The 20612-nt window shown below is 43.1% G+C and overlaps 3 protein-coding genes across 3 annotated transcripts in view; 2 read left to right on the forward strand and 1 right to left on the reverse strand.

Moving 5' to 3' along the window:
- sorcs2 (sortilin-related VPS10 domain containing receptor 2) overlaps nucleotides 1–10512 on the forward strand; it is a 196514-nt gene extending 186002 nt beyond the window's left edge. The window contains exons 14-28 of the mRNA XM_068755638.1: nucleotides 829–936; nucleotides 4729–4849; nucleotides 4953–5086; nucleotides 5271–5390; nucleotides 5556–5727; nucleotides 5821–6007; nucleotides 6294–6427; nucleotides 6596–6719; nucleotides 7488–7600; nucleotides 8213–8335; nucleotides 8558–8657; nucleotides 8769–8816; nucleotides 9177–9279; nucleotides 9620–9825; nucleotides 10448–10512. Coding sequence (XP_068611739.1) covers nucleotides 829–936; nucleotides 4729–4849; nucleotides 4953–5086; nucleotides 5271–5390; nucleotides 5556–5727; nucleotides 5821–6007; nucleotides 6294–6427; nucleotides 6596–6719; nucleotides 7488–7600; nucleotides 8213–8335; nucleotides 8558–8657; nucleotides 8769–8816; nucleotides 9177–9279; nucleotides 9620–9825; nucleotides 10448–10512 — 1858 coding nt within the window. The remainder of the gene's footprint in view (nucleotides 1–828; nucleotides 937–4728; nucleotides 4850–4952; nucleotides 5087–5270; nucleotides 5391–5555; nucleotides 5728–5820; nucleotides 6008–6293; nucleotides 6428–6595; nucleotides 6720–7487; nucleotides 7601–8212; nucleotides 8336–8557; nucleotides 8658–8768; nucleotides 8817–9176; nucleotides 9280–9619; nucleotides 9826–10447) is intronic.
- Nucleotides 10513–13282: 2770 nt separating this feature from the next.
- On the forward strand, nucleotides 13283–15913 carry LOC137911303 (RNA-binding protein 4.1-like). The gene is made up of 4 exons (XM_068755651.1): nucleotides 13283–13348; nucleotides 13814–14246; nucleotides 14365–14991; nucleotides 15237–15913. The coding sequence occupies exons 2-3, from the start codon at nucleotides 13832–13834 to the stop codon at nucleotides 14967–14969; spliced, it is 1020 nt and encodes a 339-aa protein (XP_068611752.1). The 5' UTR covers nucleotides 13283–13348; nucleotides 13814–13831; the 3' UTR covers nucleotides 14970–14991; nucleotides 15237–15913.
- Nucleotides 15914–17285: 1372 nt separating this feature from the next.
- On the reverse strand, nucleotides 17286–19764 carry tifa (TRAF interacting protein with forkhead associated domain). The gene is made up of 2 exons (XM_068755652.1): nucleotides 19648–19764; nucleotides 17286–19567 (listed from the first exon to the last, which is right to left on the reverse strand). The coding sequence occupies exon 2, from the start codon at nucleotides 19533–19535 to the stop codon at nucleotides 18939–18941; it is 597 nt and encodes a 198-aa protein (XP_068611753.1). The 5' UTR covers nucleotides 19536–19567; nucleotides 19648–19764; the 3' UTR covers nucleotides 17286–18938.
- Between the last annotated feature and the right edge of the window lie 848 nt (nucleotides 19765–20612).

Here is a 20612-nt window from a genome sequence, read left to right on the forward strand (position 1 = left end):
GAGGGTTCCTTCCTGGAGGTTTTCCTTCCTTCTCATGAAGTTGTGTGCAGGATAATTAATGATACTCGTCTTCAGAGCTGTTGCGATATAGTTCTTCTATCTGACTGTGCACGTTTGCTTGATTATCACATTGTAGTCCTTTGTAGGTTGTCATTACTAAACACACGTGCCTCGACCAAACATTGATCACTCTCCACCACACAGTCCCATCGGCTCCGGCTGCTGCCGTTGCCGACTACACGAGTCACCAGCGCAGTGAATAAAGCGGAACAGATGGTCCTGTTTGTCTCAGACGCTTCATCTGGAGCTCCATCTGGCGTTGTTGCGCCAGATGGATTTTCACATTTTCAGTAAAGCACGCACGATAATTTGCAGCTTTCTGAGCATGAAAATCTTTTGTGCTTTGCCAAGATGTATTTTTGTCGCATGCTTCCCCTTTTTCTCTCATCTCTTATTTCATTTGTGCGTATTTTGTCTTCAGGGTACAAATAAAACACACCAGAATCAAAACGAAAAAAATGGCTCACCAAGCTTCAACCTCGGTCACCTCGGTGACGGAACTTCCCTAAAGTTAACAAAGACATTATGATCAGGTTCCAGAACCAGCATTCAGACCGTGGAGCAAAATGAAGCAGGATCCATTCACCGTGGAAGCTATTCTAAAGGCTAACCTGTAGTTAAAGTTCTCTTTGAGCACAGAAATCAAACTGTATTTATGAAGGCCTCGGTGACCATCTTGTTTAATCCACTGCACTTATTCTAGTTTTGGAAGAAGCGGTCTCTCATCATTGGTGATTGTGATTACTACCTTTCTCTTTCTCTCCGCAGATTTAGTATCGATGAAGGACAGACGTGGACCGTTCACAACTTCACCAGCACCTCTGTGTTCGTGGACGGACTCCTGAGCGAGCCTGGAGATGAGACTCTGGTCATGACGTGAGTGAATTTCCACAGGAGAAAAGGTTCAATTTCAGGAGTGTTGTCAGAATAATAAAATCAGAAGTCTGCAGGGGCTCAGTCGTAAATGGTCTGAAGTGTACCGGTAACTGCACGAGCAAATTCAATGATGGAAATAAAACATTAAAAATTCAGAAGAGGGCCGAGCAGAGCAAACCACTGTAGGGACCTCGCAGTGATGCAGTGTGTGACGCAGGAATTAAAAAAAGTCACCTTAGATCGTATCAATCGCATGGCATAAATAATTCCCAAATCTTGCTTTAGACTCCAGCGTTAGGCCAGGATAGCTGAGCCACCTCGCAGTACGGGATACACGTTGAAGGTTGTTTTACCTCTGTAAGGCGGGACACTCTGAAATCTGACCTTCCAGTTAAGTGTAAGCGTTAATCGAAATATACCAAGCAGAGAAAGGCTCCGTGGAAGGATGCATTGCCACATGGATCTCCTAAACGTCCTGTAGCTTAGCCTCCTTGTCCTTCCTGAGCACTTCCCCGCTGTCTGCTTGTTTCTAATGAGTTGTCTAACAGGGTCAAACAGGGCAGGTCTTCCTGGCCATTCTCTCCCATCACGAACCGTTGAAACAGGATGCCCAATTTTTGTGGCGCTAACAGCAGCAATCCTCTTCTTACTGTCAGGGGGGGGGGGGGGGGGGGGTGCACATGCCCTATGATTTCTATTTCTATGATTCTGGTGTGTTTATGCAAATTGTGTTTGAGTCTCACTTTGTTTTCGTGGATGACTCATGTGGATGAGTAAAGGCTGAGACACACTGAGATCAATAGTTGGATTAGATTTTTTTTCTGTGTGAGACTCTTTTATTGGGCTAATTGGGATTTAGTTAAACTTTACATAATTTCTAGTGATGCACAAACATCAACCCTGACAATTATCTGCGACGATAACACTGGCTGTTGGCGGACAGTGTCAGCAGCTGCTGATCCAAACTGTCAACGCGGGATTCCAGATTTCTTATCAAACCGCTTCCCTCGCTCCATCAGCGAGAAGACCGGAGTGAGTCGCATCATCTCTGGCCCAGAGATAAGGCCCGACTCCAGGCTCATGGCCACACACACACCCAGGCAGGCAGGCAGCCCCACATTAGGATATACTTCAACGGTCACAATAACTCACCATCATCCACCATGTGTCTGACAAGCACATACGTTCACACACACACACACACACACACACACGCATGTACGTCGCCCGTCTGGCTTTGGTAAGATAGGGTCGGCGGCCGAGGAGGGGTGTTGACGGCAGCTCTAGTCTGCCAGATTAGCCAGGGTGAGCAGAGTTTTGATTTTTGACGACGCGGTCCACCATCCCATAATGAAGTCTTTGAGCTGAGCAGTGACTTCGCACCAAGGACAGGTGGGGGGGGGGGGGGGGGGGGGGGCTGAACTCGTCACCCCCACCCACCCCCCCACCCCCCCTCTCATATTAATGACAGTAACGAGACACTGGACAGACCCTAGATGAGCTGATACTGCATACGCTGCTCTAGGAGAATAAAATGGAAGTTAATTGAGGCGTGCTGACGAACCATTCTCACTGCTCTGCATCGTGCACTGTAACAAGCACACCCATAGACACACTGCTCTGCATCGTGCACTGTAACAAGCACACCCATAGACACACTGCTCTACTCAATGACAGCCAGAGCTCTCACAGAAATGGCACCTGAACGCATTTCTGTTGTTTTCCTCTTCTCGGCGCTGCGTTTTAATGAGAGGTACAAACAACACTCTGGATGAACGTGTTTGTTTGTGTTGCTCGGCCACTAAGGTTTTATGGTTCTGCAGTGGCTGTTTAAAGACTAGGAAAATGTTCCATTTATTCTCCCAGTTGTCGGAATTATTGCAGAAACAAGAGTATTTCGCCGTGTTCACTGAGGAATGATAATACTGCATGGAAGTAATAATAATAATAATAAACTTTATTTATATAGCACTTTTTTAGAAATAAAATTCGCAAAGTGCTTTTACAGATAATAACAAATCATACAAACAAAAGTATTGGCGTGGAGGGTCAACAATTTCGATTCAAGTTGTTTTATACATCTATGATCTTAAGATGAACTCCTCTGTAATTTCTGCTACAGAAATACAATAAAGTTGTACTGGATAATAATCCAAGAAAATGTGTACCTCGAATTTCGGCACTTTAAACAGCACAAACTTGACATTGTCAACACCTGAAACTAGAGAGCACAGACCTCCGCCAGGCAGCCCCGCTTGATTCCACAGCGTCTTGGTAAAGGCCAGCAAAAACAGGACCTCCTTTGTGAAGATAATCAGAGAGATTATTGCAAATAAAATAGTTGTGTTGTGAAACTTTACTGTGATTTCAACCAGATCTGTTTCCTCAGGTATTAAAGATAGAACAAATCCGTTGACTTGCTCCGGTGCGGAATTGACTATAGGCTATAAGAAATCTATATCTTTAATATTATGTTTATTGAAACGCTGGCAAAAACCGAGCCTCCCTGGCGGAGGTAATAATCCACAACATCTCAGTAAATCAGCTATCTAAAATGAGATGATGAAACATTAACAATCTGCTCAGTGTTTCTTGCATGTTGATTAATTCCTCATTACTGGGATAAACCAGTCAGCAAGGGACTGTTTCGTAGATAAGAAGTAGCAGTAAAGATGCTTCATGGCGAGTACGATTGATTTCTGATGTTTGCAGAAAACTTGGCAAACACGAAATAAACTTTTATTTTGGCAGCAAAAATCTCAGGAAAAACAAAACCAACAACTTGTCTGCTTTGATTCTCAGGGATAGAGGAAAATAGCAAGCATTTTAACTTTATATATAATATAATTCAGATAGCAGGACACCAAAGCCAAGAACTGAGGGCTGATGCAGAATAGCATTGAAGGGATGAGGGTGGCGGCGGCTGAAGCATTCATCACTTCCTCCAGCAATAGAGGCAATGTTATAGCAATGCCAGCAAGTTACTGACTCTCGCAGTCGGCTTCAAATCAAGTGAGTTCAGACATGGTGAAGGATGACACTGCCTGTCTTTTGCTTGTAGAACAGCAGCATCTAGTGGCAAGGAGGGAGACCTGTTACTCTAGAAAAAGAAGCAGCGGTGTTTGCTTGTGCCTCTGGTCTCATAGTCCATTTGAAAAGCATTTGGTAAAAGTAGAATAAAAGATGTTTGAGCTTTCAATGGCGAAGCAGGACTTCGATGTCAGAAGAAGTAAGCTGTGGATTTGCAAGTGTTGAAAATGAAAACTAAATAAGCAAATGATTCTAAACTTGTAAATAAATTGTGATGTTTTCTGTATTTTTCAAAATACAAATTAAGGGTAGAAGATCACTGATGGCATTCAAGGACTAGGTCCCTTGTGGATGGATGAAATATAAACACCTTGAATATGTTTTGTATTTGTTTATTTTTTACAGATATATCCTTATTACAGTATCATAGTAAATAATTCAAATTAAGAGTAAAAATAAGCTGTCCTGAAGAGGAGTATCATAATATTGTGGGATGTAAATGTTTGAGTTATTTTGCTGTTCATCATTTCCTTATGTTAATTTCATGACATTGATTTGTTTCTTTCAGCATGTAGCATGTTAAACATGTGAATTGGGATCGTGCAACTTCTCTTTATGGGTGACGGCAGATTAGTGTATTTTTTTACCCAAAAAAAGATTCTGAAATAAGATTCGGTTCGTGGCACAGAGCTGTACATTCAATCATGGAGGAATCCTGTATTAACACGACATGTTGATGTTGTGTCTGTGGCGTGTGTTCAGTGTGTTTGGCCACATTAGCTACAGGTCAGACTGGGAGCTGGTCAAAGTGGACTTCCGACAGTCTTTCCCCCAGCAGTGCACTGAGTCTGACTACGACGCCTGGCAGCTCACAGACCTGCAGGTAATACACACACACACACACACACACACACACACACACTGATACACTTGCAGTTCATGTGAGTTCATACTTTAGAATCTCACTTCTCCACGGTTACCCTCAGGGAGAGAAGTGCATCATGGGCCAGGAACGACGTTTTCGGAAAAGGAAGGACACGGCATTCTGTATCAAAGGGAAAAGCTTCACCTCGGCTCTTACCAACAAACCCTGTCAATGCGCAGAGAAAGACTTCAACTGGTAATCAAAAAAAAAGATTACTGTAATATAACATGTCATAAATTAACAATCGAGCAAACTGCATTTTAATATGGATTAATTCAAAGAGTCATTAAACACATTACATTTTAATTTTGTGTTCTTCTCTGTCTGTAATGTGTGTGTGCGTGTGCATGCGTGCGTGTGTGTGTGTGTGTGTGTGCAGTGATTACGGTTTTGAACGGTCCCACGTGGAGGAGAAACGCTGCTTCGCTGACTTCTGGCACGATCCAGACTCGCCACCTGAGGACTGCCATCTGGGGCAAACCTTCGAGTCCAGCACTGGGTCTGTAGATCTCCACATACCAGCTGTCTCCTGTGTCCGTCTGTGCATCAGTGTCTAATGAGGCTTTTGAAATTGTTTTTCTCTCTCTCTTCCTTCATAATATTTTTGAACACGGCATGCACCGCCGCTCTCTTACACCTGAAACGTCGTTTTGACGTCTCTCAGCTACAGGAAGGTGGTATCTAACGCGTGCGAAGGGGGAATGAACAAGCAGCAGAGCGCCAAACAGCACAACTGCCCTCTGCTGCCCCCTCAAGGTCTGCAGCTGGGCATCAAAGGGCAGATGCTTGCCGTGGCCCCTGGTGATGACGTCACATTTATTGTCCACCAGGAGCAGGTCGGATGAAAACCTTCTTTGTGTCATTTTTTTTCCTGCTCCTTTCTTCCATTTGATGCCAACCTGCTGGCAATCCCTGCTCCTTTCCGACAGGGCGACACCAGTAGCACCAAATACCAGGTCGACCTCGGGGATGGGGTTCGGGCCATTTACCAGAACTTGACTGTGACGGATGAGCCCATTCAGCATCGCTATGGAAATCCGGGCATTTACAGGGTCACAGTGAAGGCAGAGAACATGGCAGGGCATGACGAGGCCACCATGTACATCCAGGTCACAGGTCGGCCTCTCAGTGCTTTTATTTGGTTACCAGATACCTGTTTGCAATATTTTTATTTTGAAAGGCAATGACTTTTAACTGGCAAGTTAATTCACAGTTGTTGTTGAGTTAGAGTGTTTCTCAAATCCGCTCAAGTCTGACTTCTGATTTGCGAAACTTTGGACCACCGAGACTCCACAACATGCCAGTAACCCGCAAAGCTGCATCACTCGCGTCCTTGTTCGTGTATTAAGATTAACATTAAAGTGTTTGCATGACTGTCTTGTCGACTGCTCCTGTCTTACAGCCCCTCTGCAGGAAGTCCACCTGGAAATGGTTCCCATTGCTGGGAGAAACAACGAGGTCAATCTTACCGCCATAGTTCTTCCCACTGAAGCCAATTTGACTGTCTTCTATTGGTGGATAGGAGACAACCTGCTGGTAAAGAACGCCTTTAAAAAATGAATGTCATATCATTCAAATATTTTCAATGTTTATACTTAAGGAGTATAGATCAGTTAGATTCCCCCTTTAAATCCCTCTGCTAAATGCTCCACATCATCATCATCATCATCATCATCATCAACCTGTGGTGAACTTCCCCTGCAGCCGACACTGAGTCTGCAGAACAGCCTTCTGACCCGGTTCCCAGAGACCGGAGAGGTTTCAGTCAGCGTCCAGGCTGCTAACGGCCGATCTATGGTGCAGGACACCAGGACAGTCCGCGTTTACGGTACGAGCGTGGCATCAATGCTTCTGTGCTGTGCTTCAACACAGCAGCAGAGAGCGACTGACTGACTGTATGAATGAAGCATACTTTATTTCATTAAATGTTTTTTTTTTGACCATCAGTCACACATTATAGTCAAATATTTCACTAAAATGCTGAATTTTTAAAAAAAGGAAAGAAAATACAAATGGAGCAAAACAACACAAAAAAATATTATTTATCACAGCTTAAATTCATACTGGATTTGAAAAATAGTTGGACAAAAATATACTGTGTATTATATATATATATATACTCAAACATACAAAGTCAGAATGAGGAGACTATAAAACATGTACAAATAAGGTAGCTATAAGAGCCTTTCATTTATCAGATCATCATTCAATCACTACAATCATATAACATGTTTTATTTGACTGTGTGTTTTTAAATCATGCGCTGAATAGTCAGCAATAGTGTGAAATATACAGCTGTATATTTTTTCAGCACTCATTAAGGCTGCTTAAAGTTAGCGACACTGACAAGCTACGTCCATCTGTCACTGCTAACAATGCCGTTCTCCATATGGTCTATCCATGATGGTAGCGACCAATCCACATCTGTCGCCCTGCATCTGCATGCTCTCTTTGTAGTGTTGCCACATCTGTTGCTTAGTCCTATCGCTTGCATTCAAAATGGTAAATGAAAGTTGCTGCAATGATGGATTTTTTAAAACATTTGTACCATGGCTTTGGTGATTTTTGATTATTGCTCTGCTCTCTCTGATTGTAGATCACTTCCAGGTCATCCCCCTGAGCTTTAGCGCAAACCTGGACCGGTTCAACCCAAACATCCCAGAATGGAGAGAAGACATAGGACAGGTGGTCTGCAAAATACTCGTTAAGGTAGGATTTTAAAAGGCAAAGACTACAAACGCCACAAGCATGGGTAATAATTAAAGATTTGCAAATTAGCTCTAAATTTAGAGTTACAAATATTTACTTGAAAACCAAAGTACTGAACTCCTAATGGGAAACTGAAGCAATCACCAAACACATAATATTAAGACGGGGATAACGTTTTTACCAAATGTCATGGTAATCCGGCTATAACACTTGAGAGACAGATTAGCGTTGTAATCCAGATCTACCCTGCTAGAATGGCGACAGGAAGTGAGAAAAAATATTTTTTTTAAATGTCAAATAATAAAATGTGAAGGAAATGTGAAGTTAAATAAAGATGCAATTGCTGCAGCTTGTCTTGTGAATTTACGTTGAGAGGACACAGAGCAACATTAGCATTAGATTTATGGCTGGGTTATATATGAATATTAAAAAAATGAAATGCAGGTACTGTACCATGAGTTTGTCTGAACTGTTCCATTGAAAAAAAACAGGGGTGATGACTAGTAAAAGAAAACAACAAGCTGAAAGAGACTAAAAAGTACTTTAGATTTCACCTGCTTTGGATTTTAGCATATTTAACACTGCACTGACCTTTAACCGTTTTTCCCTCAGATCACAGGCGTCCCACAAGAATCACTGGTGACGGTGGTGAAACCGGGCCTCCCAACCACGGCTGACCTCTACGTCCTCCCACTGGAGAGCAAACCAGCGAAGAAGAGCATGTTTGTTGATAAGGTGCACACTCACCCACTCCTATTGTCGCATAAAACTCCCCCTTGTTGTGTTATCAAGCTGATGGTAACTAAACGGGGTTTTTTATTCGACACACCCACCTGTTGCATCCAACCCACAAAGCTATGTGCAAATCAACCACCCCACCCCCTCCCCAAAGTAGAAAAGCGTCTTTGCACAGACAGCTATGTTCACATCTATGTCTTCATGTGCTCTTACCCTCAGCGTATCCCAGCCATCCTGCAGGCCTTTAATGAAAACAACGTCAGCTTTGTCGTGCGAGGAGGTCTCAAAGTGCTGGTCATGCTAGCTGACCCGAATGCAGGTAAAGTTTATTTGCAGTTGCATTGCTGTCCTTGTTTTTAACGCTTTATTTTTTTGGATGTTGTTTTTTTTTTTTTAATGATACTTGGCATGTCATTGATTTATTTCTAAGGGCTAGGTCTAATTGCTAATGACTCAACAGCTGCAGCAGCAGAGACTGGTGCGTTCATGAACCGTAAACCTGCAGCTTTCTCTGTAGGTGCATTTAATCCCAGTGACTTTTCATTCCCTGGTTTCCTAACCAACCCCTAACCAAATCTCATCCAGTTTAAATCTTTGTAGGGTGTTTTCATCCACCCAGTTATCCTTCACTGGGTTAAAAAGGAAAAACTTCTCTCCTCCGGTTCTCTCCCTTTATCCCCTAGTTGTTGATTCTACATCCTCCTCTTCCTCACTGCATTCTCTGGATTTGGCTCTAACAGCAAATTGTAAACATCTAAATAATGTTTTAATTATGCAAAACATGAAAAATTGTCTATTTCCGATTGTTTTATTTTATTTGTCTATATCTTCGTCCCAGGGTACCATGGAGCTGCCGGAGGTCCTGGTGTTTGGGCCATAGCAGTCCTTTTCCTAATCAGCATCATCGCCACAGGTTCCTTCATCCTCTACAAGTTCAAAAGGTGAGCAGCATCTGAAGGATTGTGTCGTTTCATATTTGCTCGAAAAGATCCTCGATTTCTCAAAACATGCTCTGAATTCACTGATGTCTTCAACACTTTTCACGTGCGTTAAAGGCACAACTTTATCTTTATGACGCTTTCTATCATTTGCCTCTGTAGAGGTGATTAAGTTCACAACTCCTGGTAGCTTGCATGATACAAGACGTGGTGATTTTTATCTGTGTGTAACTGCATGCTTTCTTTTCACATCGGTGATGCACCAGCAGCAATAAAAAAAGTCACTTTAGTCAAATCACGGAGTGCAAATGTATGGCCCAGTCTTACGGAACAACTCCCACAGTCCTTGGCTTAGGACTGAGGATGCCTATCCGCCACTCTTTTTCAGGAAGCTTCCGGGCAACCGTAACGTCTACGCCCAGATGCACAACGAGAAGGAGCAGGAAATGACCAGCCCTGTGAATCACAGCGAGGACACCCAGCACATCATTCAGGGCGAGGAGTTCATTGACGATGACCTGGACTCGCAGACTCTAGGTAACGCTGGAGGTAGCCCCGCCTTCCGTTCCCTTATAAGGACTACCACTAACCACTGCTACTAAAGCCCAAGCCACTAACACCAGCAGCTAACACACACAAAGGTACTGGAGGATTTCTCTCTCTTTATTCTTTTATTTTTCAATAGTTGTCCTTGGATGCTTTTGGATTTTTCATTTTATTAACTGCTATATTTGATGAAATGAATTCATTCGTGCATGTATTTACTTCGAAGGATGGTCTCGAGACACTTTTATTGCTGTTGCATTCAAAGCGGGTCAGAGCCATGTCTGCCGCAGCGTTATCCACAGACGTGCTTTTAAGGAGTAAAATTACGTCTCGCTTCCTACAAGCCTGAAAAAAATAATATCAAAAATCAAAACGCAGTCTTTTAAATTGTAATTAAAAACAGCCAGTTGTTAATTGTCCCGGTTCCCACCAGTTTAAATGTGTTTATGACATGATATAATATGGTATGTTTAGTTATATGAAATATCATCAGATTGCGTGATGCTGTGGCATGAGAAATGACATGACATGAAACTCAATCCTTTGACTGTTGACACCAACCCCAGCTTCATTCTTTGAGCATTGCTTATTTACTTCTCCTGCTTTTCTCCCCTCTTGTTGCCAGGCAACCATTCAGGTGTGGTCCTGAGTATCAACTCCAGAGAACTACACAGTTATCTGACCAGCTGATGGATGCCATGGCATTGCTGACAAGCTTAGCTTAGCTGGCTAACGAGCACAGGGACTCCAGTCTGCCCCCCCCCCCCCCCCCCCCCCGTTTCTCCCCTCTGGACACTCCACGTCCACTCCATGGCCTCCTCAGTGCTTCAGCTGCAGGTTTTGTGCATTTTTTAATGCTTTGGGATGGAGTAGTGTAGACAGACCTCTTCCTCACCTCCACCCTTTATACCCCCAACTCATTCTAAACATGCAGAGGATAAGACACACTTTGCAATGCAGTCCCCCCCCCCTTGCCCCTCCTCACTTTTCACACCAGCCATGTAGAACAGCACTGGCACTCTGTAAGGATGGACATCTTGATACTATCACGGATACAGCATCTGTGACTTCAAATAATATAAAAAAAAATTAAAAAATCTGTGTATTCATCACTTGTAGACACCTAAAATCAGCAAGAATATGTCACTTTACTGGTTTCCACTATATTCACTCTCAGAGAGGGATTAACCGTGTATTTGTTGAGCCGCTGAAGGTAAAGCCAGAGGAGTAAAATTAAGATGAAATTAAAATTCTATAATTACTGAACACCCTCTCATCACAGGCAATAACATTTTTCAATGTAATAATGTATGACACGGTCTGTTGACCTTGTGAAATATGCATAGGATCCAAGTACGCATGCTAAACACAAGAGGGCAGTGTTGCACTTTCTTAGAATCCCATTCGTAGGTAACCGGAGAGTCACACAGTTCCAGTTGTTTGTTCAGGGGTGTTGAAAACCAGCACCGCCCTTGTAGGAGCTCATTGTCTGTCCCATGGTGCCTAAAAGAGCAGACACCTAAATGCTCAGTGGAATATGTCCATTCTTATTTATTTCTGATAACATGATGCCCCTTCCTCCTCCTCTTCCTCCTGCTCCCCACGCTGTTTGGGTCAGAACTCATTCCCCGTCACGAAGGGAGGGTGTAGTTGATGTATTTTACTGTTTCAGCCTATATTAGGCATAGCCTGTAGTGGAATCATGTCTCCTTTTAGGGTTGGTTTGGTGTATGTAAATGTGTAAATATGAACAATATCCACTTTGTACATATTCTCTTTGACCTGTGTGTGTGTGTGCGTGTGTGTGTGTTTTACACTGCTACCAAAATACACAGCCTTTTCTTTCTTTTCAGTTACTTTTTTGTTTGCTGATTTTGATATAATCTCACCACAAGTACACAGCGACAGCTCTATACAGATATTTTTTTAGCACCTGTCAGTGTTTGTCATTTTGATCAATTTGTGTAAACACAAGTATTTATTTCTGCTGCCTTTCTGTGTGTTTGATTGCACTGATGATGTAAGCAATTCTGTTGGTTTGTACAATACTGGGAATGACTGAGGTCTGCAGGTTCAAATACAAAAGGCCTTGGGTTTGACACTGCTACAAAGATGTCGAATCGCTTTGTCTTGTATTTGATCAAAAGGCCCCACATTAACTTTATCCTAATTTGCATCTTTATTCGTCTCTTGTATATACTTTGCTCATGTCCCAAGTAGTGTGTCATTCTTTTAAAGAGGAATGTGAGAATCATGGTATTCCAACATAATAGTGATTATGTTTCACAACTAATGGCACGATCATGTAATTTTGACCACATCTCCCCTCCCCTTCCTTCTTTTTGCCTGTTTATTTGATAGACAATGATTTTGCGATTAAAAAATGTGTGTCCTCAACCAGGGAGCATTGTGCACTCAGCCTGCATCATGGAATAAATCACTCCCATAACTTGTACGTCTGCTGGTTTTGCTTGGTTGTTATACAGCAAGTTGTTATGCTTGCTGGCAAAAAAAAATTGAATGACTTTTAGAAGATATGTCAGAATCAGTATCAGAAGTAGTTTATTGCCATTATCAGTGAGGGTTCACTGACTAGGAATGTTTCTCGGTGAAGTCGTGCTACGTGTAACAGTAATGACAAAATACAAAAAACGTACAAGTACAGACACACATGTATTTACACTGGTACTTTGTTACTGGGAGGTAATGCAGCCGCAACATAAACAGCAGGGTAAAACAACAGCTTTCACCGCTGTCCACACAGAGTCTAGGGGCCATGGGGGTGGGCAAACCTTTTGACTCGCCGGCCATAATGGATTCTGAAATCTGACGGAGGAGCCGGGCCAGGAACAGATGGATGGAGGTGTTTGTGTGAACTAATAAAAATGACATGTAAAAGCCATTACATGAAAAGATTTGGCCTTGAGCAGGTTGCAAAGCATGAGGCTCATTGTACAAATTAGATGGAGAAAAAGTCAAATGAATGAGGTCGGGCGGGCCGGATTAAAAAGGCCACCGGGCCGTATATGGCCCTCGGGCCTTAGTTTGTGCATGCCTGTTTGAGGCTGATGCCTGCCTTGGGTGATTAAAGTTATGTTGAGTTTGTATTTTTCAGCTGACAGCAAGGAGGTCACAGGTTCCGACTTTCTGTGAGGAGATTGCGTGTTCTCCCGGAGTCTGTTCTCCGGCTTCCTCCCACCGCCAAAAACATGCAAATTAGGTGAATTGATTATGCTAAACCCGGTAACGGACAAAGCGGTGAGGAAGATGAATGAAAGAATGTGCATTTATCTACCAATAATCGGTAGTCATAAAACGGCTGTAGACGAGCCGACCGGGATATCGAAGGACCTGGACGGGATAGTGGACTATAATTGAGTCACACTCCGGAGCACAAGGTGGCGATAATGAGCCAGTCAGCTCGCCGCCAGCAGCCACACAAACGAAAGAAGTGAATGCGAAGAAGAATTACACGGTGAAGCAAAAAAAGAAAACCCGAAAAGGCTTCTCTCGACGTTCGGCAGATGTAAGTATTGTTGTTTTTATCTTTCTTCGCTCGTTTCGATTTATTCTATTGTAATTGTGAATGTCTTTGACACATGCCAGTGCGCACAAAGCCGATATTTAAATTAACTTTATTTAGCTTCGGCACGCGACAAAATGGCTAACCAACCGAAGCTAACCTTAGCATGCTAATAGCAACCGTGGAAAATGAACTGATCCCGGCTCGCAGACGGCGACTAGGAAGTGAGTCAGGAAACCTTTCGACGCCGGTTATTGTTGCATCGGGGTTTTATTTTCTGTCCGGCAACTGAATTTACATCTGACATAAATAAAGACAAAAAAACAACAACATTTGTATCGTGTTGCTCCGAAGTCCTTCGGCCTATAGACGTCTCAATTACGAGCTTTACGTTTCTCGATCGTGACACGGTCCATTTAACGTTTGCATGAATTTCTGTTCTGTCTCGTCTCGTCTCCCCTTTTGCAGAAGAACACTCGAGCAACAATGGTGAAAATATTCATCGGTAACCTGTCCCAGCACACCGGGAAGGACGAGGTGGAAGCTCTGTTTACCGCCTACGGAGCTGTGACAGAATGTGCCAAGTACAAAAACTATGCTTTTGTCCACATGGAAGACCGCAAAGCGGCAACCAAAGCGATCAAGGAGCTCCATCTGTTCAAACTGAACGGCAGGCCGATTAACGTGGAGCCCAGCAGAGGGAGGGGAAGCTACCAGGGCCCGGTGAAGATCCACATAGCCAATATAGAGAGGGGCTTCGAGAAAGAGCTTCGCGAGATGTTTGAGGAGTACGGCACGGTCACGGAGTGTGCCATCATAAAGAATTTTGCCTTTGTGCACATGCTCAATTCTGATGAGGCAATGGATGCCATACAGGGCCTGGATAACTTTGAGTTTCAAGGTGAGTGATTTCATATTTCATTCTGGGAATGTGAGGATTTGGAAGTTGCCGATTTGGCCCTTTTTTTTTATTTATTTTTTTTTACATTTGATGGACGATGTCTTTCTCTCTCTCTCAGGAAAGCGCATCCATGTTCAGGTATCAAAACGCAGACCCAGAGGGGGTCCCGTGGATGAGGACTTCACACCCCCGCCTGACAGGGGAGGTTATTATCCTCCTCGCTACCCTATGGAGCAGACCGAGCCTTTGTACGGCGGCGGCATGCCTGCTTACCCTTCTCTTCCTCCGATGCCCGCTCCTCCGGGCCAAGCGTCTTACCCGGGCTGTGGCTACGGCGAGCAGGAAGGCTACAGCGTCGTCGATTACTACGAGAGATTCAGGGCCCACCAGGAAAGCACGGCCGCCTATAGCGACAACCGCGCCGGTGCCATCGCGCCTCCGGGCTCCGCTCTGTATGGAGAACATCTCGGAGTGGGCTCTGATCCGTACAATCGCTGCCCCGTCCCCCCTCCTCCGCAACCATCCGTGGTCAAGGACCGGAGTCCCATCCGGCGAGCGCCCCCGGCTCCAGCCGCGGCTACATCGACGGGTAATGGCTACTCCTACGAGCAGTCTCAGCTTTCCTCCCTGTCTAGCACGCCGATGTATACAGCCCCCCGCCCCGCGGACTCCCTCTCACAGCAGCCGCCGCCGCCCGCAACAACGCCGTATACAGGCTATTAGGCCCGTGACGGCGCGATACAAGGTGAGCGCAGCGTCGTGCCGTCGTAGGTCACGTGTGAATGTGATAAAGGAGATAATCAAACTCGAGTTTAGATTATCTCTGGCTGATGGCCGTAATTTCTAATCGCCATCAGCCAGAGCTCTTAATACCTGCAGATTTAGTCCAGCCAGGAGATCAACAAGTAAACGCTGCCGATGGGATCCAACGAATACCGCTGCTGTGTCGGGAAATCACGCTTCTTGACGTGTGCTGTGCTTCCTTTCCAGGTTTAGAATATGACAAGATCGTCGTCTGCTGATGCCCGTGGCGATAAGCATCCCTCTCGTCTCCGGCGGATTGCGTCGCGTTCACCTGACACTTACTGGAAGACGTCGTATTGAGGACAACCCCCGTACTAAAATATATAGGACGCAATGTCCACAGTTCACGTGTTCTTCTGAGCTTTTAATGACTTTTTTTGTTCCTCTTGCTTGTTTGCTGTCCAGATACTTAACATGTTTTGCAGAATAGTTTGCTGGTTTAGGTGCGTAGTCTTCTTAGTTTGACAGCCGAGTACACGCTGAAGTTTTTCAAATGGGAATGATCTCTTGGAAACTGACATAAATTGAATAATGCGGGAAATGATTTAAATGAAAACATGTGCAGTCTTTGTAAAGAAAACATTTGTGTTCAGACTAAAGATATTGGTTGATGGCGAGGCTCATCAATAAACGCTAGTATTCAGCGTAGACGAGGCTTTAAAATATTAAAAAAAAAAAAAAAATGGGTGTCGGGACACATGTCGGCATGAAGGATTAAAATTTCCTGTGGTTTTGTTCTTTTACACTTTGTGTTCTCTTTTCTTGCGGAAATAGAATATATACCACCGTTGTGTATGATTTTTAGTTACTCCAAAGGTTGCTTTTCATTTCAAAACTTTTTAATAAAGAAGTCAAACCAAAAATGCCGTTTTAACTGTGAAGTTATTCCTCCTTTGGTGTTCTGAGGACCTGAAAGACCGATCTTCACCAGACCAGATGTGCTCAGTAGCGGCCATGCGTTAAAGCCTTTAGCTCACTTTCATGTCCATCCTTCAGCCTTGTTGCCTTTCTACTCTTCGGGCTCATAAGCTTGACACGTGACGTCGCAGATGTTTTTGGAAAGCAACTCCCCGAATTTGCTTTGCGTTTGTGTGACCTGTGGTGACGCAAGGTCAGAAAACATTGATTAATTGGTTGATTCCCACGTCTTTACTCATCGCCGGAGTCCGATGCGCGCACACAGATTTTGTCTGACTTGCCTTTGAAGACTCTCGAGGTTAAGCTGCAGATCATGGGATCTGTCGCTTAAAGGGACCTGCGTGTTGCCATGCCTACCTTGTCTTGTTGCCCTTGGAAGTCGGAACGGTAATTAACCAAGCTTTGTGACGACTCATGTTTCCGTTGTCCTGGAGTTTTGGCTTGGCTTCTAATGTCGGGCACCGATTACATATTGGTCACAATTCCCATCATTCTCTTAACGCTCAACCTGCTTGATGTGTTATGTTTGTCCAACAAATTGCATGCCGTCTTGGTTGTGCTCTTCGTAGGTTATTGGACTAGGAGGGAGGCGGCAGCTCATGGTAAGTTGTCCCTGGAGGAGGTTTTCCCCCTACCTGGAGAGTTCAGGTACGTGTCAAACGTCCCTGCAAAGCCTTCCTGTCTCAGCTTGCCTTTTGCCTCTGTACAATTGCATTCATACTACATCTTGAAATGGAATTTACGGTAATAAGTAAATAGTAAAGTTTTTTTTTAATGTATATATTTAATGCATATTTAAACGACATGCGTTTTGGGAGATAAATATATTTTGTTGACTGGCTTCCATTTTAATTGATGGCATTTCCTTTTAAACGAGGTTGTTTCGGCATATGTTCCTTATGGACTCCATAGTTGAGCATATGTTTTTATTTTTTTACAGGAACTGGAGATAGTTCTCCATTTATTTATTTGTTGAGCAGAAGTGGCAGACATCAGAAAACATCTTTGATAGCTTCTTTGTTGGGAACAATGACCCCAGAATAATGGATTTAAAAAATTTTTTTTTTACTGAAATCATTGCAAATGTGACAAAAACGCTTCAAAGAAAAAAGCATGACCTGCTCTGTCCAGCCTAAACACCCCAATGTAGCTGAAGACACTCAAAGGGACTGGCTTTCCAGTTAATGCAGTCCCTGTGGCCTGAAATTTGTTCTTGACACTTTTGACCTTTTTGTTTTTCAATATTTTCTTAAATCATGTTCAAATAATTTTCCCAAATATTCCACAACTGTCAGGTGGACGAATTCAAGAAGTGCCTGGAGTCTCATTTTTTTATTCAAGTTCTGAAAAATGGGAGCAAAAAACAAAAGTTGATTTTGAATATGTACATGTTACAATTTAAAACTGAACATTTTAAAGTAAATATTCTGGTTGTTGCTTTGTAGCTTGTATAGAATGCACAGTTTTGTCTGGACATTTGCAGCACTTTTTAATAAAATGGATTTCATGAATTGTCTCTTCGTCTGTCTTTTTTTCCTCACCTGAGAGGAAGCGGATCCTAATTAACCTTTGAACATAATGAAATGAACTGGATTCTATACTTAGGTTGTTGAAACACGCTGGAATGTTGGAAACATGCTGTGTAGCTTTGAGTTGGATCATTTCCAGCCATGAGGTTTGAAAGGTGAGGTGGATCCTGGTTACATGACCAGCTAAACATTAATAGATCTGCTGCTTGGGGAAAGACCACAAAACAAAGTGACGTGTGATACTGAAGGAAAAAATGAGGACATCCTCAAAACCTGCTGGAAAGCATGATGTTGTTTTCTCTGTTCCCATTTTGAGAGTTTTGTGTGCTGACTCAAATGAGGTTTCTTTCGAGCTGCACTCCCTTCCGAATGGAGGAGTCCTGTGGAACGATGGTCGGTCTGTGGTCGTGTCTTCACTGTGTTGAGTGTGCTTTTATTTATTGTTGAATGAATTGGTCTACTTCCTGCATGACATGGATCCCATTTTAGACTTCTGTGACTCTTGTCCTCCAGTAAGATCATAAATCTTGTCCATCTTGCATCATTCTCTGTTTGCAGCTTCCATAAATGAAGATGATGAATCTTTAACAACGCTGAACTTTGAGTTATTTAAAAAAAAAAAAAAAAAGCAGTTTCTGGAACTGACCTAAACCGGGTATTCGGTCCAGTGTGTCTGGAATTTGTCTGAGGAATGCTGGCCAAAGTGAGATCATCAACCACTGGGCCTGTTTGCACTCTAATCCATCCTGTATGGGTTTCTCTTTCTGTAATAACACATCTAAACACGGTGATGTCATTTATCAGTCAAAAGTATGTTCTGTCACTGAAATCCACTGAAATAACATTCAGGTCCTGACTACGATTGTACGTCTAGGTGCTTCCATGTAGCTGCTTTACAGATCATTAACAGCTTGAGTTACCATGATCAATATTTGGGGGGAGGGGGCAATTTACAGGATGAAATGTCCTTAAAATTTATGTTGTTGAAAACAGCTTGTTTTTTAAAGGAAAATGTAATTTCATCATGAAATTGCATAACGGAATCTGTGCCTTTCAGCGAGATGACTCAAGTTTCCAGTAATTTGAAACCAAAAACAGTTCCCTTTTCATCCCCCCCCCCCCCCCTCCTCTAGCACCGTAATCTCGTCTCAGGCTGAAATGGGAATTTTCTGGTTTGGCTGTCGCTGATTGAAGGTGATAACAGCACACAAAGGAAAAATGTTGACAAAATAGTTAAAGTAATTTTATGTTAATTTGAAAAGCTGTCAATATATATATATATATAAAAAAAGTAGTATTTACATTCACACAATTTCTTTTGATTAGTCTGTGGACAGTAAAAGACGTAGGGTGCAACACTTTTTTTTTTGACTTCTCAGTCTGACGACTACACACTAACACTATTGATCAGTAACAATATCAGCAAGTATAAAGTCACGTCTCAGGATTGAAACGTGATAGTTTCATCCGTCTCCAGGGGCCCGTTTACTCTGAGTCCATTTGAGTAACTGAAACATGAGCTTGTTTCTTTGACCGGTGTTGTGCTGGGCACGCACACGCACGTCTCTCTAAACGGAGACACTGCAAGCACCTCGAACTCCACCTCGAAGCTCCCCTTGGCTTCTCCAGGCTCACGGACGACCAGCATCTCGTACTCTCCGAACCGGATCAGGGCTTTGTCCGGGAGTTCCATCCTTTCCAGATAGCCCAGAGCCACGCCGTTCACTGACATTCGACCCTTCTGGCTTAAGTTCTGGACGGCGAAAAGCATCTCCTGGCTGTGGGGTGTGCGGTAGGCTTGAAGGGACAGCTGCTTTCGAGAAACCCTGGCATCGACCAGAGCGTAGGCGCAGGTCTGGGAGTCGCGTCCCAGCTTCAGAGAGTCATCCGCAGCGTGTCTTTTCCTGTTCCCCAGAGGAAGCAGCGCAAAAAGGCCCTTGAAATTCTGCTGAGGGTGATAAAGCTTGATGCGGAGGTAAGTAAGGAGATCCTCCTCAGTCTCCACTTTCTGGGAGACATTCATGCTGGAAAAAAACATCTCCCGATGGAAGGAACTTTGGTGATGAAAAACTGTAGGAACAGATGACAATCATATTAAGAATCCCTTGAGATAATGATGCTTACTAGTAGCTGGGAGGACTGTGCCTTACCAGTGTTGTCTGGTGCCTCTCCTCCGTCCGGAGACGATCGATTAAATGTAGCTTTGCAGGGAAGTCAGTCCTGTTGCTGTCACGAGTGAAAGCAAGTTGACTCCTCCCCAGCTGCTCACTGCTGACTGTTTTGTCTTTTTCGTCACCCTCACAAGATCCAGTGGTAACAATGCTGCTTTCACGTGCAATTTCCGGAATATGTTTTTGTGAAGACTGGAAAAGTCTGGATTTTACTTTCGTTTTTAAATATCAGAAGGAAAATATTTCCACCAGCTGTTTAAAAAATACAAATGTTAGCCATTTTGAGAGCATTAAAAGAAAGTTTCTCTCACATTTTAAGGAAAATTCAGTAGACCAGTACCACGTTTACAAATAGTGTTTAGACAATGGATAGTTTGACACAACAACAGTTCATAAATTAATTGTTTATTGGATAACATATATATAAAAACTATTAATAAAAGTATCGTTATTACTTCTCAAAATAATAACGAGAAAACTGTTCAATCATTAATCTTGAATTGTCTGATGCAGTATTTCTTGTACGGATCAATGTTTAGTAGACTCCAATTTTAAGCGAGGTACTTTAACGCAGCACGGGTAAGTCCTTGATGATGCAACATGACAGGAAGTAGGAGGATGCTTCGCAGAGCGGCTGTAATAATAATAAAAAAAGATACATATTAACACAAAACAGTCACGTGCAGGAGACATTACGAACTTGTATCATCATAGTTACGGTTAAATATTTAAAGTTAGGAGGTAAAAAAAAGATAATTACCCAATCAGATGATTGATACCTACGTCAAAACGGAAATATAACGTGAACCACTCACTTTACGACTATTTATTGAGGAGCCGAGAACCGTATGCAACAATTAAGTTAGCATAGGGAATAAACTAAGTAAACTAAATGTTTTGTAGAAATAAGTTAAATAAGATAGTTTAATGTTTTATCCGCCTGG

This window comes from Brachionichthys hirsutus, chromosome 23, assembly GCF_040956055.1.
Source record: "Brachionichthys hirsutus isolate HB-005 chromosome 23, CSIRO-AGI_Bhir_v1, whole genome shotgun sequence".
Lineage (NCBI taxonomy): Eukaryota > Metazoa > Chordata > Actinopteri > Lophiiformes > Brachionichthyidae > Brachionichthys > Brachionichthys hirsutus.

Coding starts and splice junctions, on each gene's coding strand:
- LOC137911303 (XM_068755651.1), top strand. CDS start 13,832: ATGGTGAAAATATTCATCGGTAACCTGTCCCAGCACACCGGGAAGGAC. Junction 14,247..14,364: donor GGATAACTTTGAGTTTCAAG/GTGAGTGATTTC, acceptor TCTCTCTCTCAG/GAAAGCGCATCCATGTTCAG.
- tifa (XM_068755652.1), bottom strand. CDS start 19,535: ATGTTTTTTTCCAGCATGAATGTCTCCCAGAAAGTGGAGACTGAGGAG.